The sequence below is a fragment of the Miniopterus natalensis genome, chromosome 14 (assembly GCF_054644295.1).
Source record: "Miniopterus natalensis isolate mMinNat1 chromosome 14, mMinNat1.hap1, whole genome shotgun sequence".
Taxonomy (NCBI): Eukaryota; Metazoa; Chordata; class Mammalia; order Chiroptera; family Miniopteridae; genus Miniopterus; species Miniopterus natalensis.
In genome coordinates this window covers 19623856-19641355 of record NC_142094.1, presented here as the reverse complement: position 1 = coordinate 19641355, position 17500 = coordinate 19623856, and the positions used below count along the sequence as shown (strand labels likewise).

Below are 17500 nucleotides of genomic sequence, written 5' to 3'. Positions count from 1 at the left end.
TAGTGCCCATCACTTAAATACTTAAAAATAGCTTTTAAATAAGTAGCCCTTGAATATCTTTTTATTATCTATTTCTCTTTCCCCACCTACCCTCACCCTTACAAGAGAGCTATAAAGTAATTAAATAAAATTCATTCTTTAGTACTTACCTCTCCTGGGGTCAGAATATTTGTTTTAATGGATTTGCCTGGTATACTTAATGATTGTTTTATCTTTTCATGATACATCTTTGCTATATATCAGCCTTCTAGCATTGCTGCCTTTGAGAAAAGCATTTTTTTTCTTTCCTTCAGTCTACTCCCTAACCCCTACCCCAATCTGTTCAAGAGCAAGCCCTATCAATTCTGTCTGCTTCCAAAAGAAGTAATTCTCCATTTCCACTTTCACATCTTGTTTTGTCACTGTGATTTCTCTCCTGGATGACTGTAATAGCCTCCTAACTGGTCACCCTGCTTCTCCTTGCCTGCTAAGATCACTTGTCCGTATAACAGGCAAAATGACCTTTTAAAAAGAAAATCAGATCGTGTCAATCTCTTGTTTAGCATTCCTGCTTCCTGTTGTACTTAGAAAAGATTCCAAACCTGGCCTTAACCTGGCCTAAAAGCATCTTTGTAATCTGGCCTTTGCCTTCTTACCCAGCCTCATCACACCTTCCTCCTCACTGGGCCACAGCCTCTCTGGCCTCCTGTGGTTTCTTCGAATATACCCCAATTTATTTTTCTTCTCCCTCTGGTTCTTTTCAGGCTCTTGCATGAGTGGTTCCTCCTCAGCTTCAAAGTCTCAGCTCCAACGTTGCTTTCTCAGAGAAGCCTTCTTTGCCTATTCTTTCTAAGATAGGCTCCCTCTGCCCCATTCCTTTGGTTAATCCTTAACTGAGGTCTTTTGGAGAGAATGGGAGGAATGGGGAGAAACAGAGAGAGAAACATCAACGTGAGAGAGACACATCCATTGGTTGCCTCCCTCACGAGCCCCCGGTGAGGGTGGGGGGCTGGAGGGCAGGGATCAAGCCTGCAACCGAGGTGCGTGCCTTTGACCAGAATCGAACCCGAGACCCTTCAGTCTGAAGGCCGACACTCTAACCACTGAGCCAAACCGTCCAGGGCTGCTACATGCTTTATGGCATCATCCTTACCATTTTTTTCTGGAATGATCTTGTTTGTTTATTTATTTACTTGTGCACTCTCTCTCTGCTCCTACTAGAATATAGGTTTCACGAGGGCAGGAAGCTTATTTTTACTCCCTGCTCTATCCTCAGTACCTAGAACAGTGCCTGGTGCATGTTTAATAAAACTGGATAACTGAATACTTTCTAAAGAAGACATCAGAGGAATTCGTTTTCTCTCTCTCCCCTTCTCCCTCCCTCCCTCTCTCGGTGTATATATGTGTATGTCTAAAAGACAGGGACTCTCCATGCATCTAAATGTGAATATTCCTTCTAGGCCCTTTATACTTAGTATGAACTAGTGATTGTTGTGAGCACCATCTTTTACTTCATGAAATCATGACCCACAGCTTTCTGAATGGTTGATTTTAGTTGGGAAATATAGTGAACAATACATCTGGAAATATTCTGTCATGTTTTGATCTGAAAAACTCTACTGAACCAGCTGCTGATTTAAAAGGCTTTTATTATGGTACAGGCAGCCCATTGTCTACAAAGGCGCTGGCTGTTACACAGTGGTGTGTGTGTGTGGCTCTTCCTGAGCTGTTAACTTGAGAGAAAAAACTTGTATTCATTAACTTATGCGTGACTTGTATTCTCCAAGAATAGTTTATTGTGTTATTTTCTTTGTGCATTTAGGGATTTCTCTTACTGATTTTCTTTAAACTCAATCAGAGTTAAATGGTTAAATGGTAGGATTGAGATACTTTCTATTCTGAGTTTAGAAAATTTCACAGATTTCTGCATTAAAGTTGGGTTTATATTTATGGATAGGACTGGTGAATTTCACCATCCACTGTATTAAAGTTTACTTCTATAATACTTTACAATATGTGACATAGTGAAAGAAAAATTGACATCTAAGCCCTACATAGGAGTAATTTTGAAGAAGGTGAGGATGTGTACTGTTTGTGGTGTAATAAATACACATGCACATGCACACAGTCTGGTTAGTGTGGCTTTTAATATTTCAATTTTTAAAAATTTTTGGCCATTACCACTTAGAAGATTTATATAAAATGACAGATAATTACTGAAATTATTAGGTAGGAAATAGTTGTACCTAAGCAACCCAGAGTGATATTTTAGTATTAGTTTTTAATTTTTTAATATATTTTTAATTGATTTTAGAGAGGGAGGAAGGGAGAGAGAGAAACATTGATGATAGTGGAACATTGATCAGTTGCCTCCTGCATGCCCCCCCCTGCCCCCCCGGGGACCGAGCCCACAACCTGGACGTGTGCCCTGACTGGGAATCGAACCAGTGACCTCTTGGTGCATGGGACGGTGCTCGACCAACTGAGCTACACCAGCCAGTGCTTAGTATCAGTTTTTAAACTAAAAAAATTGTGTATTCACATTCCAGAAAATTAGAAAACAGGAAATACAGATACAGATTCACTCAAAAATTTCACAAGAATTAATAAAACCACTGGTAACATATTATTTTATATTATTTCACTGTTTTTCCTTATACATATGGTTTTTTTGGTTTGTTTTAATGATAATGTATTTATTTTTTTATTCTTCCTTTTTAATGAAATATGTCATAAATTTTCCCATAGTGCTGAGTCTTTATAACCATGGTTTTAATAGCCCCATAGTACTCCATCTAAAGAGCTTTCTTAATTTACTTAAGTGTTCCTCATTGTTGGATAAGTTATTTAAAAAATATTTTAGCCCAGCCAGGCATGGCTCAGCGGTTGAGCATCGACCTAGGATCCAGGCGATCGGGGTTCGATTCCTGGTCAGGGCACATGCCCGGGTTGCGGGCTTGATCCCCAGATCAATGACTCTCTCATCATTGATGTTTCTCTCTCTCTCTCTCCCTCTCCTTTCCTCTCTCTGAAATCAATAAAGATATATTAAAAAATAAAAGTTTTAGTTTTCATAAATAACATGATAGTGAACACTTTTGTGAATATTGTTATTATCACATTTGATATTATTGCTTATAGGCTATATTCTCATAAGTGGAACTCCCAGATATCATATTTTTTATGTCTCTTAACACACAAACAAATGATTTTCTAAAGAGAATATACCAATTTATATTGCCACCAGCAAGGCGTAAAACTATTTCATTGCAGCGTTTAGCATTATGTCTTTTTTCTTTTTAAGTTGCTCTGCAAGGAGAAAAAATGTGTTGATTACTAGTGAAGTTATATATTTCCTTTTTTTTATAATCCTTAACTGAGGATATTTTTTCCATTGATTTTTTTAGAGAGAGTGGAAGGGAAGGAGGGGGAGAGAGAGGGAGAGAAACATCAATGTGAGAGATACACATCAATTGGTTGCCTCCCACATGCACCCTGACTGGGGGTGGGGAACAAACCTGCAACCCAGGTACATGCCCTTGACTGGAAATCGAACCCGAGACCCTTTGATGCTCAGGCTGACACTCTACCGTTGAGCTGCACTGGCCAGGGCAGAAGTTCTATATTTTCCTATATTTGGTTTCTAATTTCAGAGTCATAATTCCTTCACATATTTTTCCTCGTTTAGTAACAAATTTTTTTCTCTATAGACATTTTAGCCTACCCAACTCGATTCAGGTACTTCATGTGCTCTTTTAGAGACGGAGCAGTTTGTCAGTTAAACATGCACACGTCACACATATGAATTTTTCTTTTTCCCCCCTCTGTGTTCAATGATGCCTTCAAATTAATTACTCTGGAGAAGGGTTAATACGTTACGTTTGTGCTTCATGTAGTTATCCAAGTATGTTGTGGAAGCATATATGTGAGAAACCTTGATAATTTCAAAATATCCAGAAATTTTCTTGGAACCTAGTTATTATAAAGTATATGTTTTAAAAATGTTTAATAGTCTTAAAAGTCTGAGAATTTATATTTGAATTGTGTTTCTTTTTCCTCTGTAGGTTGGAAAAGAGACTGTTCAAACAACTGAGGATCAGATTTTAAAGAGAGATATGCCACCAGCATTTATTAAGTGAGTAATTAAAATATTCTTTTGTTGCAAAGCAGAATAATTCTCCTTAGGAAAGAAAAGTAACTGATCTAGTAGCAACTTTATTTTTAATGTAAGGCTGTGTTTACAATTGACATTTCACATTTTCATCTTTTAACACTTAGGTTTAGGTTTCCTACTGTTGATTTTATTCATTGGTGTTAAGCCTTTTAAACATTATTATTTTTTTAAAGACCATTGTATTTGATGTTTATTTTTATTTAGTTATTTATTTTATTTTAGAGAGAGATTTGTTGTTCCTCTCATTTATGCACTCATTGGTTGATTCTTGTATGTGCCCTTACCAGGGATTGAACCCGCAACCTTGGTGTTTCAAGACAGTGCTCTAACCAACTCAGCTGCCCTGCCAGGGCAACATAATTATTTTTAATAAAACCATGACTTCTGAATTTTGTTTTCCAGAATGAAAAGGATTCAGAAATATTCTGACTTTAGCATGCACAAATCAGAATTGTATACTGAACACCTTTGCTTAGAGTTAAGGGAATAACTTTAAAAAAATTTATTGTATTTCAATAGCATTTTAAATTTAAGTTATATTTACATATCACCTAATTCTCCTACAAATAATTTTCAGGCGTTTTGGCCTATCCTGCATAAAAGCAGAGATACTAACTTTTGATTAGTTAAAACTTCCCAGGTTCTTGATTATACTGTCTTTGATTAATGGCTTTGTTTTATATGGCAGTCAAATCCTGAGTAAAAGCAAAGGTTGATGCATAACAGTTTTTTATTTTATAAAATATTTTAAAATTGATTTTTAGATAGAAAGAAAGGGAGAGAGAGAGAGAAACATTGATGTGAGAGATTGATTGGCTGCCTCCTGTACGTCCCTACCAGGGAGCAAGCCTGCAACCCGGGCATGTGCCCTGACCAGGAATCTAACCAGTGACCTTTCGGTGCATGGTACGATGCCCAAACCACTGAGACACAGTGGCCAGGGTGCATGACAATTTTTTTAAAAAAAGCAGAACCTCTACAAGTCGATAAGAATGAGATAAGTATTCATTACAAAAAAGGGGGCAAAGGATTTGAATAGCACTTCAAATGAGAGGAAATCCAAATGGCCAATAAATCTATGAAAGGGTACTCTATCTCATCAGTTATCGGAGAAATGCAAATTATTCCATTATACGCCTCTAAATTAAGAAGTCTGATAATATCAGCTGTTGAGGATGTGGAGCATTTGGAAGTCTCATACACTGCTGTTGGGAACCTAAATTGGTGCAGCCACTTTGAGAAAGAAGTTTGGCATTAATAAAGTAGAATATAGGAAATTCCACTCCCAGGTATGATTCCTAGAGAAACTTATGCCCGTGCACACTAGGATCCATATACAAAAATATTGATATTAACAGTGTTCATGATCACCCCACTGGTCTATCTACAGTTGAACGGATAAAAACAATCATGGTATAGTCATAAATTGGAACATTAATCAGTAATAAAGGAATGGGAATTTTTCACTTTAAAACGATTCATTTTATGTTAAATGAATTTCACCTCATTTAGAAAAAAACTGAATAAATCTCAAAAACTCAGGAATACGAATGAATTATCAATAGCTACACAGACAGGTTTCATTTATTTAAAGTTCAGAAACATTGTAGAAATAAACTGTGTTGCTAGGGATGTCTGCTTATTTGTTAAAATGATAGAGAGGAGTAAGGAAATAATGATCATAAAAGTCAGGGTAGTGGTACCTCCGGGAAGAAGAAAGAGGGTTACAGACAGGGAGAGGCCCACAGGGGCTTCTAAAGTGGTAATAATGTTCTGTTTCTTGGCTTAGAGTGTTGAGTTGTTTTGACTTCTAGTGTTGGCTTCTAGTGTTGGGTATTTGTTTTTTTATAATTATTTATTACATTATACATATGTTTTGTGCACTTTTCTGGATGTTTGTTCTATATCACAATTGTAAATACAGTGAGAGTGTTTATTTTTACCCTCTGTAGGTTCTGTTATTTTCATTGAACAGATGCAAATTTTCACCCATATGGATGTCTTCTTATTTCTAACTTACTGAGTGGGTGTTTCTACAGAACTGTGTTTCTGTTAGTTCTGCAAAATATTCATGTGTCAGTAAGTAAGGTACCAGAAGCATCTGTTTTTCATACAGCCTGTTTTGTGGGAGTATCTTTTGTTACTTGCTTGCATTGACCTTGGTGACCTCCAAGGTTTCTTCCAGCTCTAACCAAGATGAGCCTACTTTGTTTATGTGCCATTCCATGAGCATAGTAATTTTGAGAGGAATCTTAAGCTGTCAGTAAACATATTTTAATTAAACTTTCATTGACCTTACATTAAAAACAGCTCCAATTTGTACCCATTTGTCCCTCACCCCCTGGAATGTACAGAGCATGGTGAGAGAGTGTACAGAGGGTTTTAGCATCAGGTGGGTAGTTGGACTAGATGATCCTAGAGAAAGTTCTTTCAGCCTTGACATTCAAGTCTGTGAATATCATTTGATCAGTAAATGAATTTCTTCAGTAAGCTCATTTCTGCTCACTCCCAGATATAAAGCAGTGAAAAATGCAATGCACTCTCATAGGCTTCTTTGGGAACTTAGGAAAATTAAGGAGTGTGCCATAGTTGTAATAACATCTTTTAAAAAGTAGGTAATTTTACAACAAAACAAAACTTAATTGATCACCTTTGGTGGTAACTAGGACACCAACCCCATACTCTTGGTAATTGGTAATTTAAAGAAAAGAATTAAGCATTTATTTTGCCTTTCCAAAGTTTCCTCGAAAAATTAAAAATAGAACTACCATATAATCCAGCAATTCCACTTTTGGGTATTTATCCAAAGGAAATGAAATCACTATCTCAAAAAGTTACCCACACCTCCACATTAATAGCAGCATTATTTACAATAGCCAAAACATGGATACAGCTTAAGTGGTCCATGAATGAATGAATGAATGAATGAATGAATGAATGAATGGATAAAGAAATGTACTGTGTAAGTATATATATAATGGAATATTATTCTGCCGTAACAATGAAGGAAATCCTGCCATTTGCAACAACATGGATGGATACTGAGGGCAATATACTAAGTGAAATCAGTCAGAGAAAGATATGTACCATATGATCTCACTTATTGTAGAATCTTAAAAAAATAACAATAACAAAAAAACCCCAAACTCATAGATACAGAAAACAGATAGGTAGTTGCCAGAGACACAGGGCTGGGGGTGGGTGAATGGGTGAAGGCGATCAAAAGGCACAGACTTCTAGTTATAAGGTAGGTAAGTGCTGGGATGTAATGTAATGTGTAACATGTAATGTAACTGGAGTTAACAATATTGTATTCTATATTTGAAAGTTGCTAAGGGATCTTAAAAGTTGTTATCACAAGAAAAAAAGTTTATAACTATCCTGCCTTTTCTGTACAGACTGTACTTCACTGTAGCCTAGTAGCTCTAGTTGATAAGGGAATTCTAACCAACATATATGGAAAAAATGACAGAATTAGAAAGTCATCATTGTGTGACTTTTAAGGAAGCCGTTGATTTTGGTAAGGATCATTAATGGAGGAAACCATTTAGAGGCTTTAACCTTTATTGGACCATGAGGAAAACCCTGGTGTCCTTGGAGAATTGGGGAAATAGTGTGTTATGATAACTGAAAAATTTACTGAGCAGTGTTTTAAAGGTACATAACTTAGTATGCTATACTCTGAAATGTTACCTGAAAATAGCCTAGACTACAAAAACAATATGGCTGTGGTTGTCAAACAAATTTTGACGCATATAAATATTCTGCAGTTTAAAATATCATGGTTGTTAATGCTATTCTTGCTTTTCTTTAGAATGCAGAATGAAGCAGAAAATAACCGGTAGATGCCCTGACTGGGAGGGGGAGGGGACAGAGAGGGGAAACAGATGGAAACAATTAGTGACATCCTTGGAACTGTTGAGTAGGACATTCTTTTAGGCTGTTTGGTTGGTGCTTGGAAGTTTCCAGGGCATGATAGACTGAAGCTTCTTCTGTCACAAGGAAATCTAATTTCACAAGGATTTCTAAATAGTGTATGCTTTGGCAACACTAAAGAATAAAATAAGTTTTAAACATTTATTCTTAGATCCATCTCTACTCCTAGAATGTTAAGATGTCAGGGCTAGAGAAAATGGAAGACTTGTGGTGTATAGATAAAATTATACCTAAGCAATCTGATATATATATATTTAGATATTTTATAGGGAAGGATATGACATTTTCAGAGTTTTTGACATTTCAGGATTTGGGGGTCTCAATCAAATCATCTATTTGTTTGACTAGCAATTAAGGGCATGCTGGAATGTTGGAGAATGGTTTAATATCAGTTAAAGATTTACATAGTGGTGTTGTAACTGTTGACGAGGGACTTCCAATGCTTGAGCAATTCCTTATTGTAAAAGTGAGAGCCATTTTAATATAGAGCAAGATTTGCAATGTCACCAGAGGCTTTTTCTTGGGGGAGCAAAAGTTATCTGATCCCTGACTACACTGGCAGATAGAGTTTACAATTTACTAATTTTACCCAAGATTGCATTAATAGCCACAGTGTTGCACAAAACGTGTAGGGTTGCATGGCAATTGCTGTAGAAATTGCCTCAGTCTTCAGACCAGAGGAAGACTATACTATTAAAATACGGGTGAAACTCATCCTATAAGAATTCATTTGTTTCTTTAGAGACTGTCAGCAGGAAAGTCAACTATTGTACCCGTTTGCCTTTTGCATCCCTGTCAGTCATCAGGCAACAGCAGTAATATTCTGTGCAACTGATTGATTAATGGGCTAAACACACTAACTGGTTAATTAAATATTTATTGATTACTTTCTATGTGTTTAGTATGCTAAGTGCTACATAGAATAGCAGTTATTACCAGTGTGTTATGAATGATCCCTGGTAAGACATATTACAAGTTAGTTATTAATAATAATAAAGTGCCGAAGCTTGTGAATGCTTTGCTTCTCTAAAGTAAATTGAGCATATTCAATGTCACTTGTATAATAACATCCCTCTCATTTTTTATCTCTAGGTATTTTTCTTTTTCTTTTTACTTTTACTGAAGTAAAATATATGCACTGGCTTTTACTATGCTTTCTTTAGTGGGAGAGAAATTAGTGGAATTACAGCTATTGTGGCTGGAATTTGTGCATAATCCCAGATACACCGTAGGAGTGTGTCTCACATGTGAGTTTCATTCTTCTGTGTGTCATAGAGGAACAAAGGTGGAAAACTGCTGCCATAGAGAGATTATTAAAAAATGCTTTAAGAAGTTTCAAATTAAAGAGCTATAATCCAAACGAACTTTATAACAGGGATTCAGAGAAAGTGCTATCCTTGTAGGTAGGAATAGTAGAAAGAGGCTTCGTGGAGGAAGTGGGACTTGGGGCGATAGATGTAGGGGAAAGGAAAATGCTGTGTGTGGGGACAGCTGTGGGTAGAAAGGAAAACCCTCCTAGAGGAATGAATGGTGTGAGCCAGTCACGGGGGCCTGTGAGGAGAAGAACAGCCATGCTGGGAGTGGTAGGAACTAAGCTTAAATTGGTAGGTTGGGCCAGTTGATGAAGGCCCTTGAAAGCCAGGCAGAGGAGCTTGCAATTGGGCAACAGAGAAGCTTTGCAGTTCCTGAGCAGTAGAATGACAAGGTGAAAGTGGTTTTTCAGGAAGATTCATGGCCCAGTACAGGATGAAATAGGTGCTATGAAGGAGAGAAAGCTGTATGTCAACCCAACCAGAGTCACTTTCTGTCAGTGCGGATTTACGTCAGCTTGATTCCTCACAGATAAAAAATATTTATGGCAAGCTATTTGCCTTGGAAAAATTGCTGTTGCAGTGTACAGTGGGATTTTGTTTTTATTTCTGCAGTGGAGCAGAAATGGCACAGTTCTTGGATCTTAGCCCAGGGTGTTCAGTATCCGAACATATGAAAAGGCATCACTTGTGAGGTAGTTTTGTGGTATGGACTCTTCAAAAAGGGCACAGCACTCTTTGTCTCTTGGCAGGCAAACGACAATTTCATTTAGAGCTGTGAGTGTTGCCCCTTTCTGTCATAGTGCTGCTCTGAACAGTCTGCTTGAAGCCATCAAAACTTGGATTGACTTGCCCTTAGACTATTTTTGAAACATATTGTAATGTCTAGGCCTATTGAATAAAAGAATGTTCTTAAAATACTCTGTGAATGGGAGTGTGTACTATTGGCAATCTACATGATTACCATTAATCACATTTTCTAGGAAATTATCTTGTTTTAATCCCTAAACTTTATTAGTTAAGCACAGTTACAGTATATATGTGTATGATTTTACCCTGATTGATGCTCACGTACAAAGAAGAAAATGGAATAGGATTAAAACATGTTTATGTTTAATTTCGATCTCTTGACTTAAACTAGTAGTGTATTTTTAGATCACCAGTCTTTATATTTAGCTTTTTCTTTGCCTATGATCTTTAACACTCAAAATAATTTGTGATGAAATTTGTATTTTTAGACACTCTTCTCTGTGAAAGTGCCCAGAATATCTTTTTTTAGAATTAATTCTTTGATCATATCACTCAGTACACTTCTGGGGCCAATGTGTGATTCTCATGTTTTGTTTTTTTCACATGAGTCTTTTGTGTGACCTAGAGTAAGCACCAAAACTTCAAGTAGTTAACCATGAACTTGCTACATTCAACATAGTTGGGTACTACTGTTTTTCACAGACTTTCTCAGACAAAAAAAATTTATAAGCTTTAAGTCTTCCCAATAGTGAATTCTGAGTCATTTTATTAACCTGCAGAACAGATTGGCAGCAATTTAATCCTTAGTTTACTTTGTATACCCTTCATGATTAAGAAATAAACAAACAAAACTTTAAACATGTAATTCCTTAGTTTCCATTGTCTACGGAGTAATCAAAATCACACGACTAAAAGGAACTCAAAAGGGGACAAGGGAACTCACATTTATTGAGTACATATTATTAACTGTGTATTTATATATTTTCATTTTTGCATGTGATTCTGAGAACATCAACTTCAAGGTGTTAATATGTTACATTTTACAGATAAGAAAACAGATTCAACAAACTTTAGCCTGAAGTTGCTCAGCTTGTAAGTGGCAGGGCATGTTTTATTTTTTAAAATATGTTTTTACTGATTTTTGGAGAGAGAGGAAGGGAGAGGGATAGAGAGAGAGAAACATCAGTGATGAGAGACAAATATCATCGATCAGCTGCCTCCTGCATGCCCCCTACTGGGGATCAAGCCCGAAACCCCAGCTTGTGCCCTGACTGGGAATCAAACCTTGATCTCCTGGATCCTAGGTCGATGCTCAACCGCTGAGCCACGCCAGCTGGGCAGGACATGTTTCTTATTGGTGATCCCCTGGCTTCCAAGTAGATGTTCTTTCCACAGTCTGAACTTTTGAGAAGTTATGTAGTCTATCCCTCTCTCTCCAGGCAGTACTAACTTTATACCACTCCCAGAGGATAACAGTTTGCACTTTTCCTAAGTATTTCCAAAGAAGGAATATTACAGATACACTTTGTGATCGATGGCAGTGTCTTGAAGTTAAACTCATAACATTTTAAATTTTTAAAATATTTATTGATTTGAAGGAGAGTGAGAGAACGAGAGAGAGTAATTTGTTGTTCCACTTATTTATGCAAAATTGCTGCTTGTGTGTGCCCTGATGGGAGATGGATATTTCAATGTTTCAAACTTTATGTCCAGTCTTTCTTGTTTTTAAATAGATATGATTTTGGCTCTTAATTTTGCTCTAAGTCCTACTACAAGTTTGGAAACAGCTATAGGTAATTTAATAGTTGTTCAGCCCTAAATATTTTGTAACTTTGACTGTAAAATACTCTTAAAAAATTATATATTTTATTGATTTCAGAGAGAGGAAGGGAGAGAGAGAGAGATAGAGACATCAGTGTTGAGAGAGAGTCATTGATTGGCTGCCTCCTGCAAGCCCCCTGCTGGCGATTGGGCCCAAAACCTGAGCATGTGCCCTGACCCGGAATCGAACCACGGTCTCCTGGTTCATAGGTTGACAACTGCTGAGCCACACTGGCTGGGCTGTAAATTCCTCTTTAACCATATGCATTATGGAGTGTATTATAAAGATTTCAACATTCTTTTCACTATCTTTTTATTATTATACTTCTAATTTAATTGCATTGTGCTCAAAAGACAATGGTTGGTATAATATCAACTCTTAGAAATTATTTTTTGACATAATAAGTGGTCTGTTTTGGTAAGTGTCCTATACATGATTGAAAAGAAAGTATATTCTTTTTTGCTTTTGAGTATAGGGTTCTTTTATATCAATTAGGTCAACATATAGATATTACTGATCAAACTTTTATAGCCTTACCATTTTGTCTGTTTGAACTCTTAGTTTATGATTGATGTATGTTGAAATCTCCTATAATAATTGTGGATTTATCAGTTTTCCTTGTAATTGTCAGTTTTAAACATATGTCAAAGTAATATTATTAAGTGGTTACAAGTTTGTGATTTTCCTGGGTCCTAAATTCTGTTAATTACTTTGTTGTTTATTATTGTTTTTTAGAATAACTGTTGATTGATGTTAACCTACTTGTATCTCCAAATTATTTTTGAAACCATAGCCTATTTTTTGGCAGTTTTCTTTTTTTTAAATTTATTTTTCATTTTTTTGTCTATCCTCACCCAAGGATATTTTTTTCCATTGTTTTTTAGAGAGAATGGAGGGGGGTGGGGAGAGAGAAACATTGATCCGAGAGAGACACACTGATTGGCTGCCTCCTGCATGCACCCCTACTGGGGCCGGGGATCAAATCTGCAACCCAGGTACATGCCCTTGACCAGGAATCGAACTCATGAGCCTTTGGTGCTCAGGCTGACGCTGTAACCACTGAGCCAAACCTGCCAGGGTGGCAGTTTTCTTTATAAGTAAAAATATTCTCTTACTGTATCTATTCCACTTTGTTTTTGTGTTTAGGTATTTACACCTCTAACTCATTCATTACATTCTGCTGTAGAACAGTGATTGTCAACTTTTTTGAGCTAAGACCTTCAAATAATAATAGTGAGTCTTGCCCAGCTGTCGAGGCTCAGCGGTTGAGCATCGACCTAGGATCCAGGAGACTGAGGTTCGATTCCCGGTCAGGGCACATGCCTGGGTTGTGGGCTCGATCCCCAGTAGGGGGCGTGCAGGAGGCAGCCGATCAATGACTCATCATTGATGTTTCTATCTCTCTCTCTCCCTGTCCATTCCTTTCTCTGAAATCAATAAAGACATATTTAAAAAATGATAATAATAATAGTGAGTCTTTTTGTTATTAATTGATTAAGAATGTATAAAAACAAAAGATAGCCCAGCTTGGCATGTCTCAGTGGTTGAGCATTGACCTGGGATCCAGGAGATCGTGGTTTTTTTCCTAGTGCAGGTTTGATTCCCAGTTGGGAGCGTGCAGAGGGCAGCTGATCAATGACAACTCTCTCATCATGGATGTTTCAGCTCTCTCTCCCTCCCTCTCCCTTCCTCTCTCTGAAATCAATAAAGATATATTTTAGAAAAAGACACCAAAAAAAAACAAAAATCAAAAGATACAATGAATTCGTAATGTTTTAAAATGATTTTTTATTTTTATTAAGCACAACCATGTCAACACACATTTGAAAACTACTGGTAGCTGTAGGACACCCTTGCTTATACATTCACCTGTTTCTGCTCTGATAACCCTAGCGTGAGACGGAGGAAAGACCATGGTTGCCAATGGACCTGTAGGTAGCAGAGTTCTGATTGAACTTGCAGGCTCAGAATCCCCTCTGCCTTCACAGATTCCAGATTTGAACAGGAGGTGAAGGAAGTGGGGACAAAGACTAGGACTCGTCTTTTAGGCTTGAAAGGATTCAAAGGCTGGGACTCACACTCTACCTTTCAAATAAGCTGCCTACCAAGTTGAAGAGCATACAGTTTAGGGCAGCAGTTACACTTCCACCTCTCTCTTTACCAACAAGCTATTTTCCCTTTAGTTACCTTTGGTGGAATCTTGTTTTGTTTAACTGGCTGTATAATCTCCTAATCTCATCTGAAATAAAAGAATTTAGTGAGTCCGTATTGTTTGTGTGCATTTTAGCTTTGTTATCTCAAATGTTCAGGTCCTAGCAAAAAGAATTTTGCATTGCCCTTAAAGGGTTTTGAATGTTTTCAGTATGAGTCATTGAGGTTTTTAATTTTGGTTTTGGGTGTGCACACGCAGTGTCCTTTACTATCATCGAGTTAGGGCAGGGTAAGAAATTATTTGTGGATGAGGCCTGTAGCATCTTAAATCTAGGAACAAAGTTGGAACATGGTATTATCACAGCATACACAGAGTTGGTGCTTCGCACTTGCTACTTGAACTAGATTAAGCGGGTCATTGTACTCGGTGTTCCTGACTCCCTCCTAAAAACTGTGACTGCTTGTGGCCTTCACTCAGGTTTCTAGATGACTAATGGCTGTGGATCCTTGACCTTTTTCAAAATGGCAACACCAGGAACAAAGCTTATTGACCTGTACTGGGATGACACAGATGAATTTATTTTTGGTAAAATTTGTGCCAAATGGCAAGTATATATTTAAAAAAACCACCCACTTTACTTTTACATAACTCCTTAGTCTTTTGAAATCTTCACATATATATTTTTATTATTTTTTTAATCACATGTATAAACATGATAAGATCTGAGGGTGGAATGAACTGATTATAGAGGCAGTACTTCCTATCTGAGGAAAACTAGAAAGCCGATGCTGGAAATTTCATTGGAGCTCAGTCTTCAGGTTAACAATTTAAATACTTAAATACTTAGGGAAGGGAGAATTTTTGAGGTGGCAGGAGTCATTTTCATGTATCAAACTTTTGGCTCAGGGTAGACTGTAAACCTGGGAGCAGAGAGAATTTGAGAGCCTGCCCCTTCCCCCCACCCCCTGACCTCTCACTCAGGCATAATATTTATAAGGGCCTGGACTTTAATATTATGTTCAAATGATACCATATATGTAGTCATGGAGGAAAAGAGAGTCTTAAAAGATGTTTATCATGCAATTAAAATTATTAAATGTAAACACTTAAATATACCACCATATTTATGATCCTGTTTTCCACTTCATTTTTACATATGATGGGCTCCGCCAACATGTAAGTGTTCTGGGCCTTTCTTGATCTCTGAGACCCTGCCCAGATGGGAAGGGAAGTCTCAACAAGTGTTATGAAGAGAGCAGGAATAGCCCTGACAGTTGATTTTGCCTGCCAAGTAATTATGCCAGGCCCAGCCTGGTTAGAAATGGAGGTGCTGCCCTGGCCAGGTAGCTCATTTGGTTAGAGCATTGTCCCGATACGCCAAGGTTTTGGGTTCAATCCCTGGTCAGGGCACATATGAGAATCAACCAATAATGTATAAATGGGTGGAACAGCAAATCAGTGTTTCTCTCTTCCCTTCTCTTTCTCTCTCTCTCTCCCCCCTTCCCCCTCTTTCTCTCAAGTCAATAAATAAAAATTTTAAAAAAGAAAATAAATGGAGGTGCTGGGCTCAGTGGCCACAGTGGGGAAATCCTCACCTTCCAGCCATTTGCAATCTCTTTCTTCGTCTACCTGTTTACTTCCAGTCTCCCAAGTGTTGTCTTTGTCTTGTGAGATAGGATATGCCTGTGGCCTGACCAGCTCTCTTGAATGGACAAGCCCCAAGATGTAAACACCTGCTGCTTTGGGTGTGCTCCAGGGTAATCTGCTGTCCATGAAATCAGGTTTTCAGGTGTTCTTTTCCACAGCACTTCAGTCTTTAGCAAACAGAATGCATTTTTGTGTGTGTGACAGTATTTATAACCCAATTGGCTATATTGTCTAAGGTCAGATTTTATTAATACAGTGAATTTGATATAGGATAGTTGCCCCCACCCTCCAACATGTTTTTGGGGGTGGGGTGAAAGTTTTAACTTGTTGACTGCTTTAAAAAGCTTTTTAGTTTTAACTTATGGAGCAGTATATGTCTAATTAGACCTATGAGATTGTCTCCTTTATATTATTTTGTCCAGAGCTCTCTCCTTTCCTTGACTAAATCAGTGAGCTGGGATAGGATGACTGATTTTTACAGCAGCAGACTGAGATAGTTTGACTTCAGGGTGAATTACCTGTACATTGTGATAGTAGACTGCCCTCCTTCATTAAGCCAAAACCTTTACTAACGTGTGTGTTATTTTTAACAGAAAGGACGTGTGTGTGTGTGTGTGTGTGTGTGTATGTGTGTGTGTGTGTGTGGAGAGAGAGAGAGGGAGGGGGGTGAAGAAGGGGAGGGAGGGAATATTATTCCATTGGAAAAATAACTGGAAGAGAATCATGTTTATGAGTAGGTCTGAGCTTCTGAGGGCAGGAACAATGCTGGCTTCATTCACCTTCTTCATAGCAACTTTCCTAATCTTTCCTGATCTTTTATGTTCCTCCAGACGGGCTGGATATACTTCTAAATACTAATGCTTATTTCTTTACATGTATATCTCCGCCTACCAAGATGGTAACCCCTTAGATCTAGGGACTTAAAAGAAGGCTATTTCTAGGATTCATACAGCATGCAGTATGGCTTAGTATGTTAGATGAACAATATACAAAAGGATTAAACTGAAGGAATTTAAGGTTAGTAACTCACTTCTGGATGCAGTCTAGAGAATGTTTAAAAGTGACTTGTAGCAGTCAATCCTTATATCTCTGGATTTATTTTCCTCTTATTTTTCTAAATAAAAAATTCAGCATAAGCTTAAGTTTCTTGATTAGTGATAATTGAAGTCACATGAAACTGAATTTGAAAAACTTCTACATTTCTTAAATTATATCAAGTTATATCATGTAATTCTGGAAAGAATGTATTAGTGGATTATGAGTGAACATATTTCCAGTCCCATGAGGCTGTCATTGGTCCATTGATCTAAACCATAAGAATTTTCTGTTAACTTAGGTTGAAGACTCAAAGGCAGAGGGAAGCCTTAACTTGTGCTAGTTGATTGATTTAAAGTATCAATATTACTATGTAGTAAGATATATAATTACTTAGGAAACAGATCTTAGCCATACTGTCATTCTCTAAAATGCTTTTTAAAAAATTCAGACTTGTATTAAAAAGTAGAATATCACTTTAAGAAGCCAGGCAGCTTGAATGTTTAAATAAAATCTCATTTTCCGCAGACAACACAGACTCCTTCCTGTTTCTGACTACTGGTTAGTCATGGTGGGATTTGTTTGGCTTTTATAGATGACATTAAATTTTAATGTACAGATCAGATGTCTTATTGTAGGAAAAAAATGGGGCAGTGTCTGTTTTGGCCCTATCATTTTACCACACAAGGGAACCA

General features: G+C 37.3%; 1 protein-coding gene across 2 annotated transcripts in view; it reads left to right on the top strand.

Annotated features, from left to right (window-relative positions):
* Positions 1-17500, top strand: part of VCL (vinculin) — a 94666-nt gene that overhangs the window by 30995 nt on the left and 46171 nt on the right. For both annotated transcript variants that reach the window (XM_016224055.2, XM_016224054.2), the window contains exon 2: positions 4044-4114. In XM_016224055.2, coding sequence (XP_016079541.1) covers positions 4044-4114 — 71 coding nt within the window. The remainder of the gene's footprint in view (positions 1-4043; positions 4115-17500) is intronic.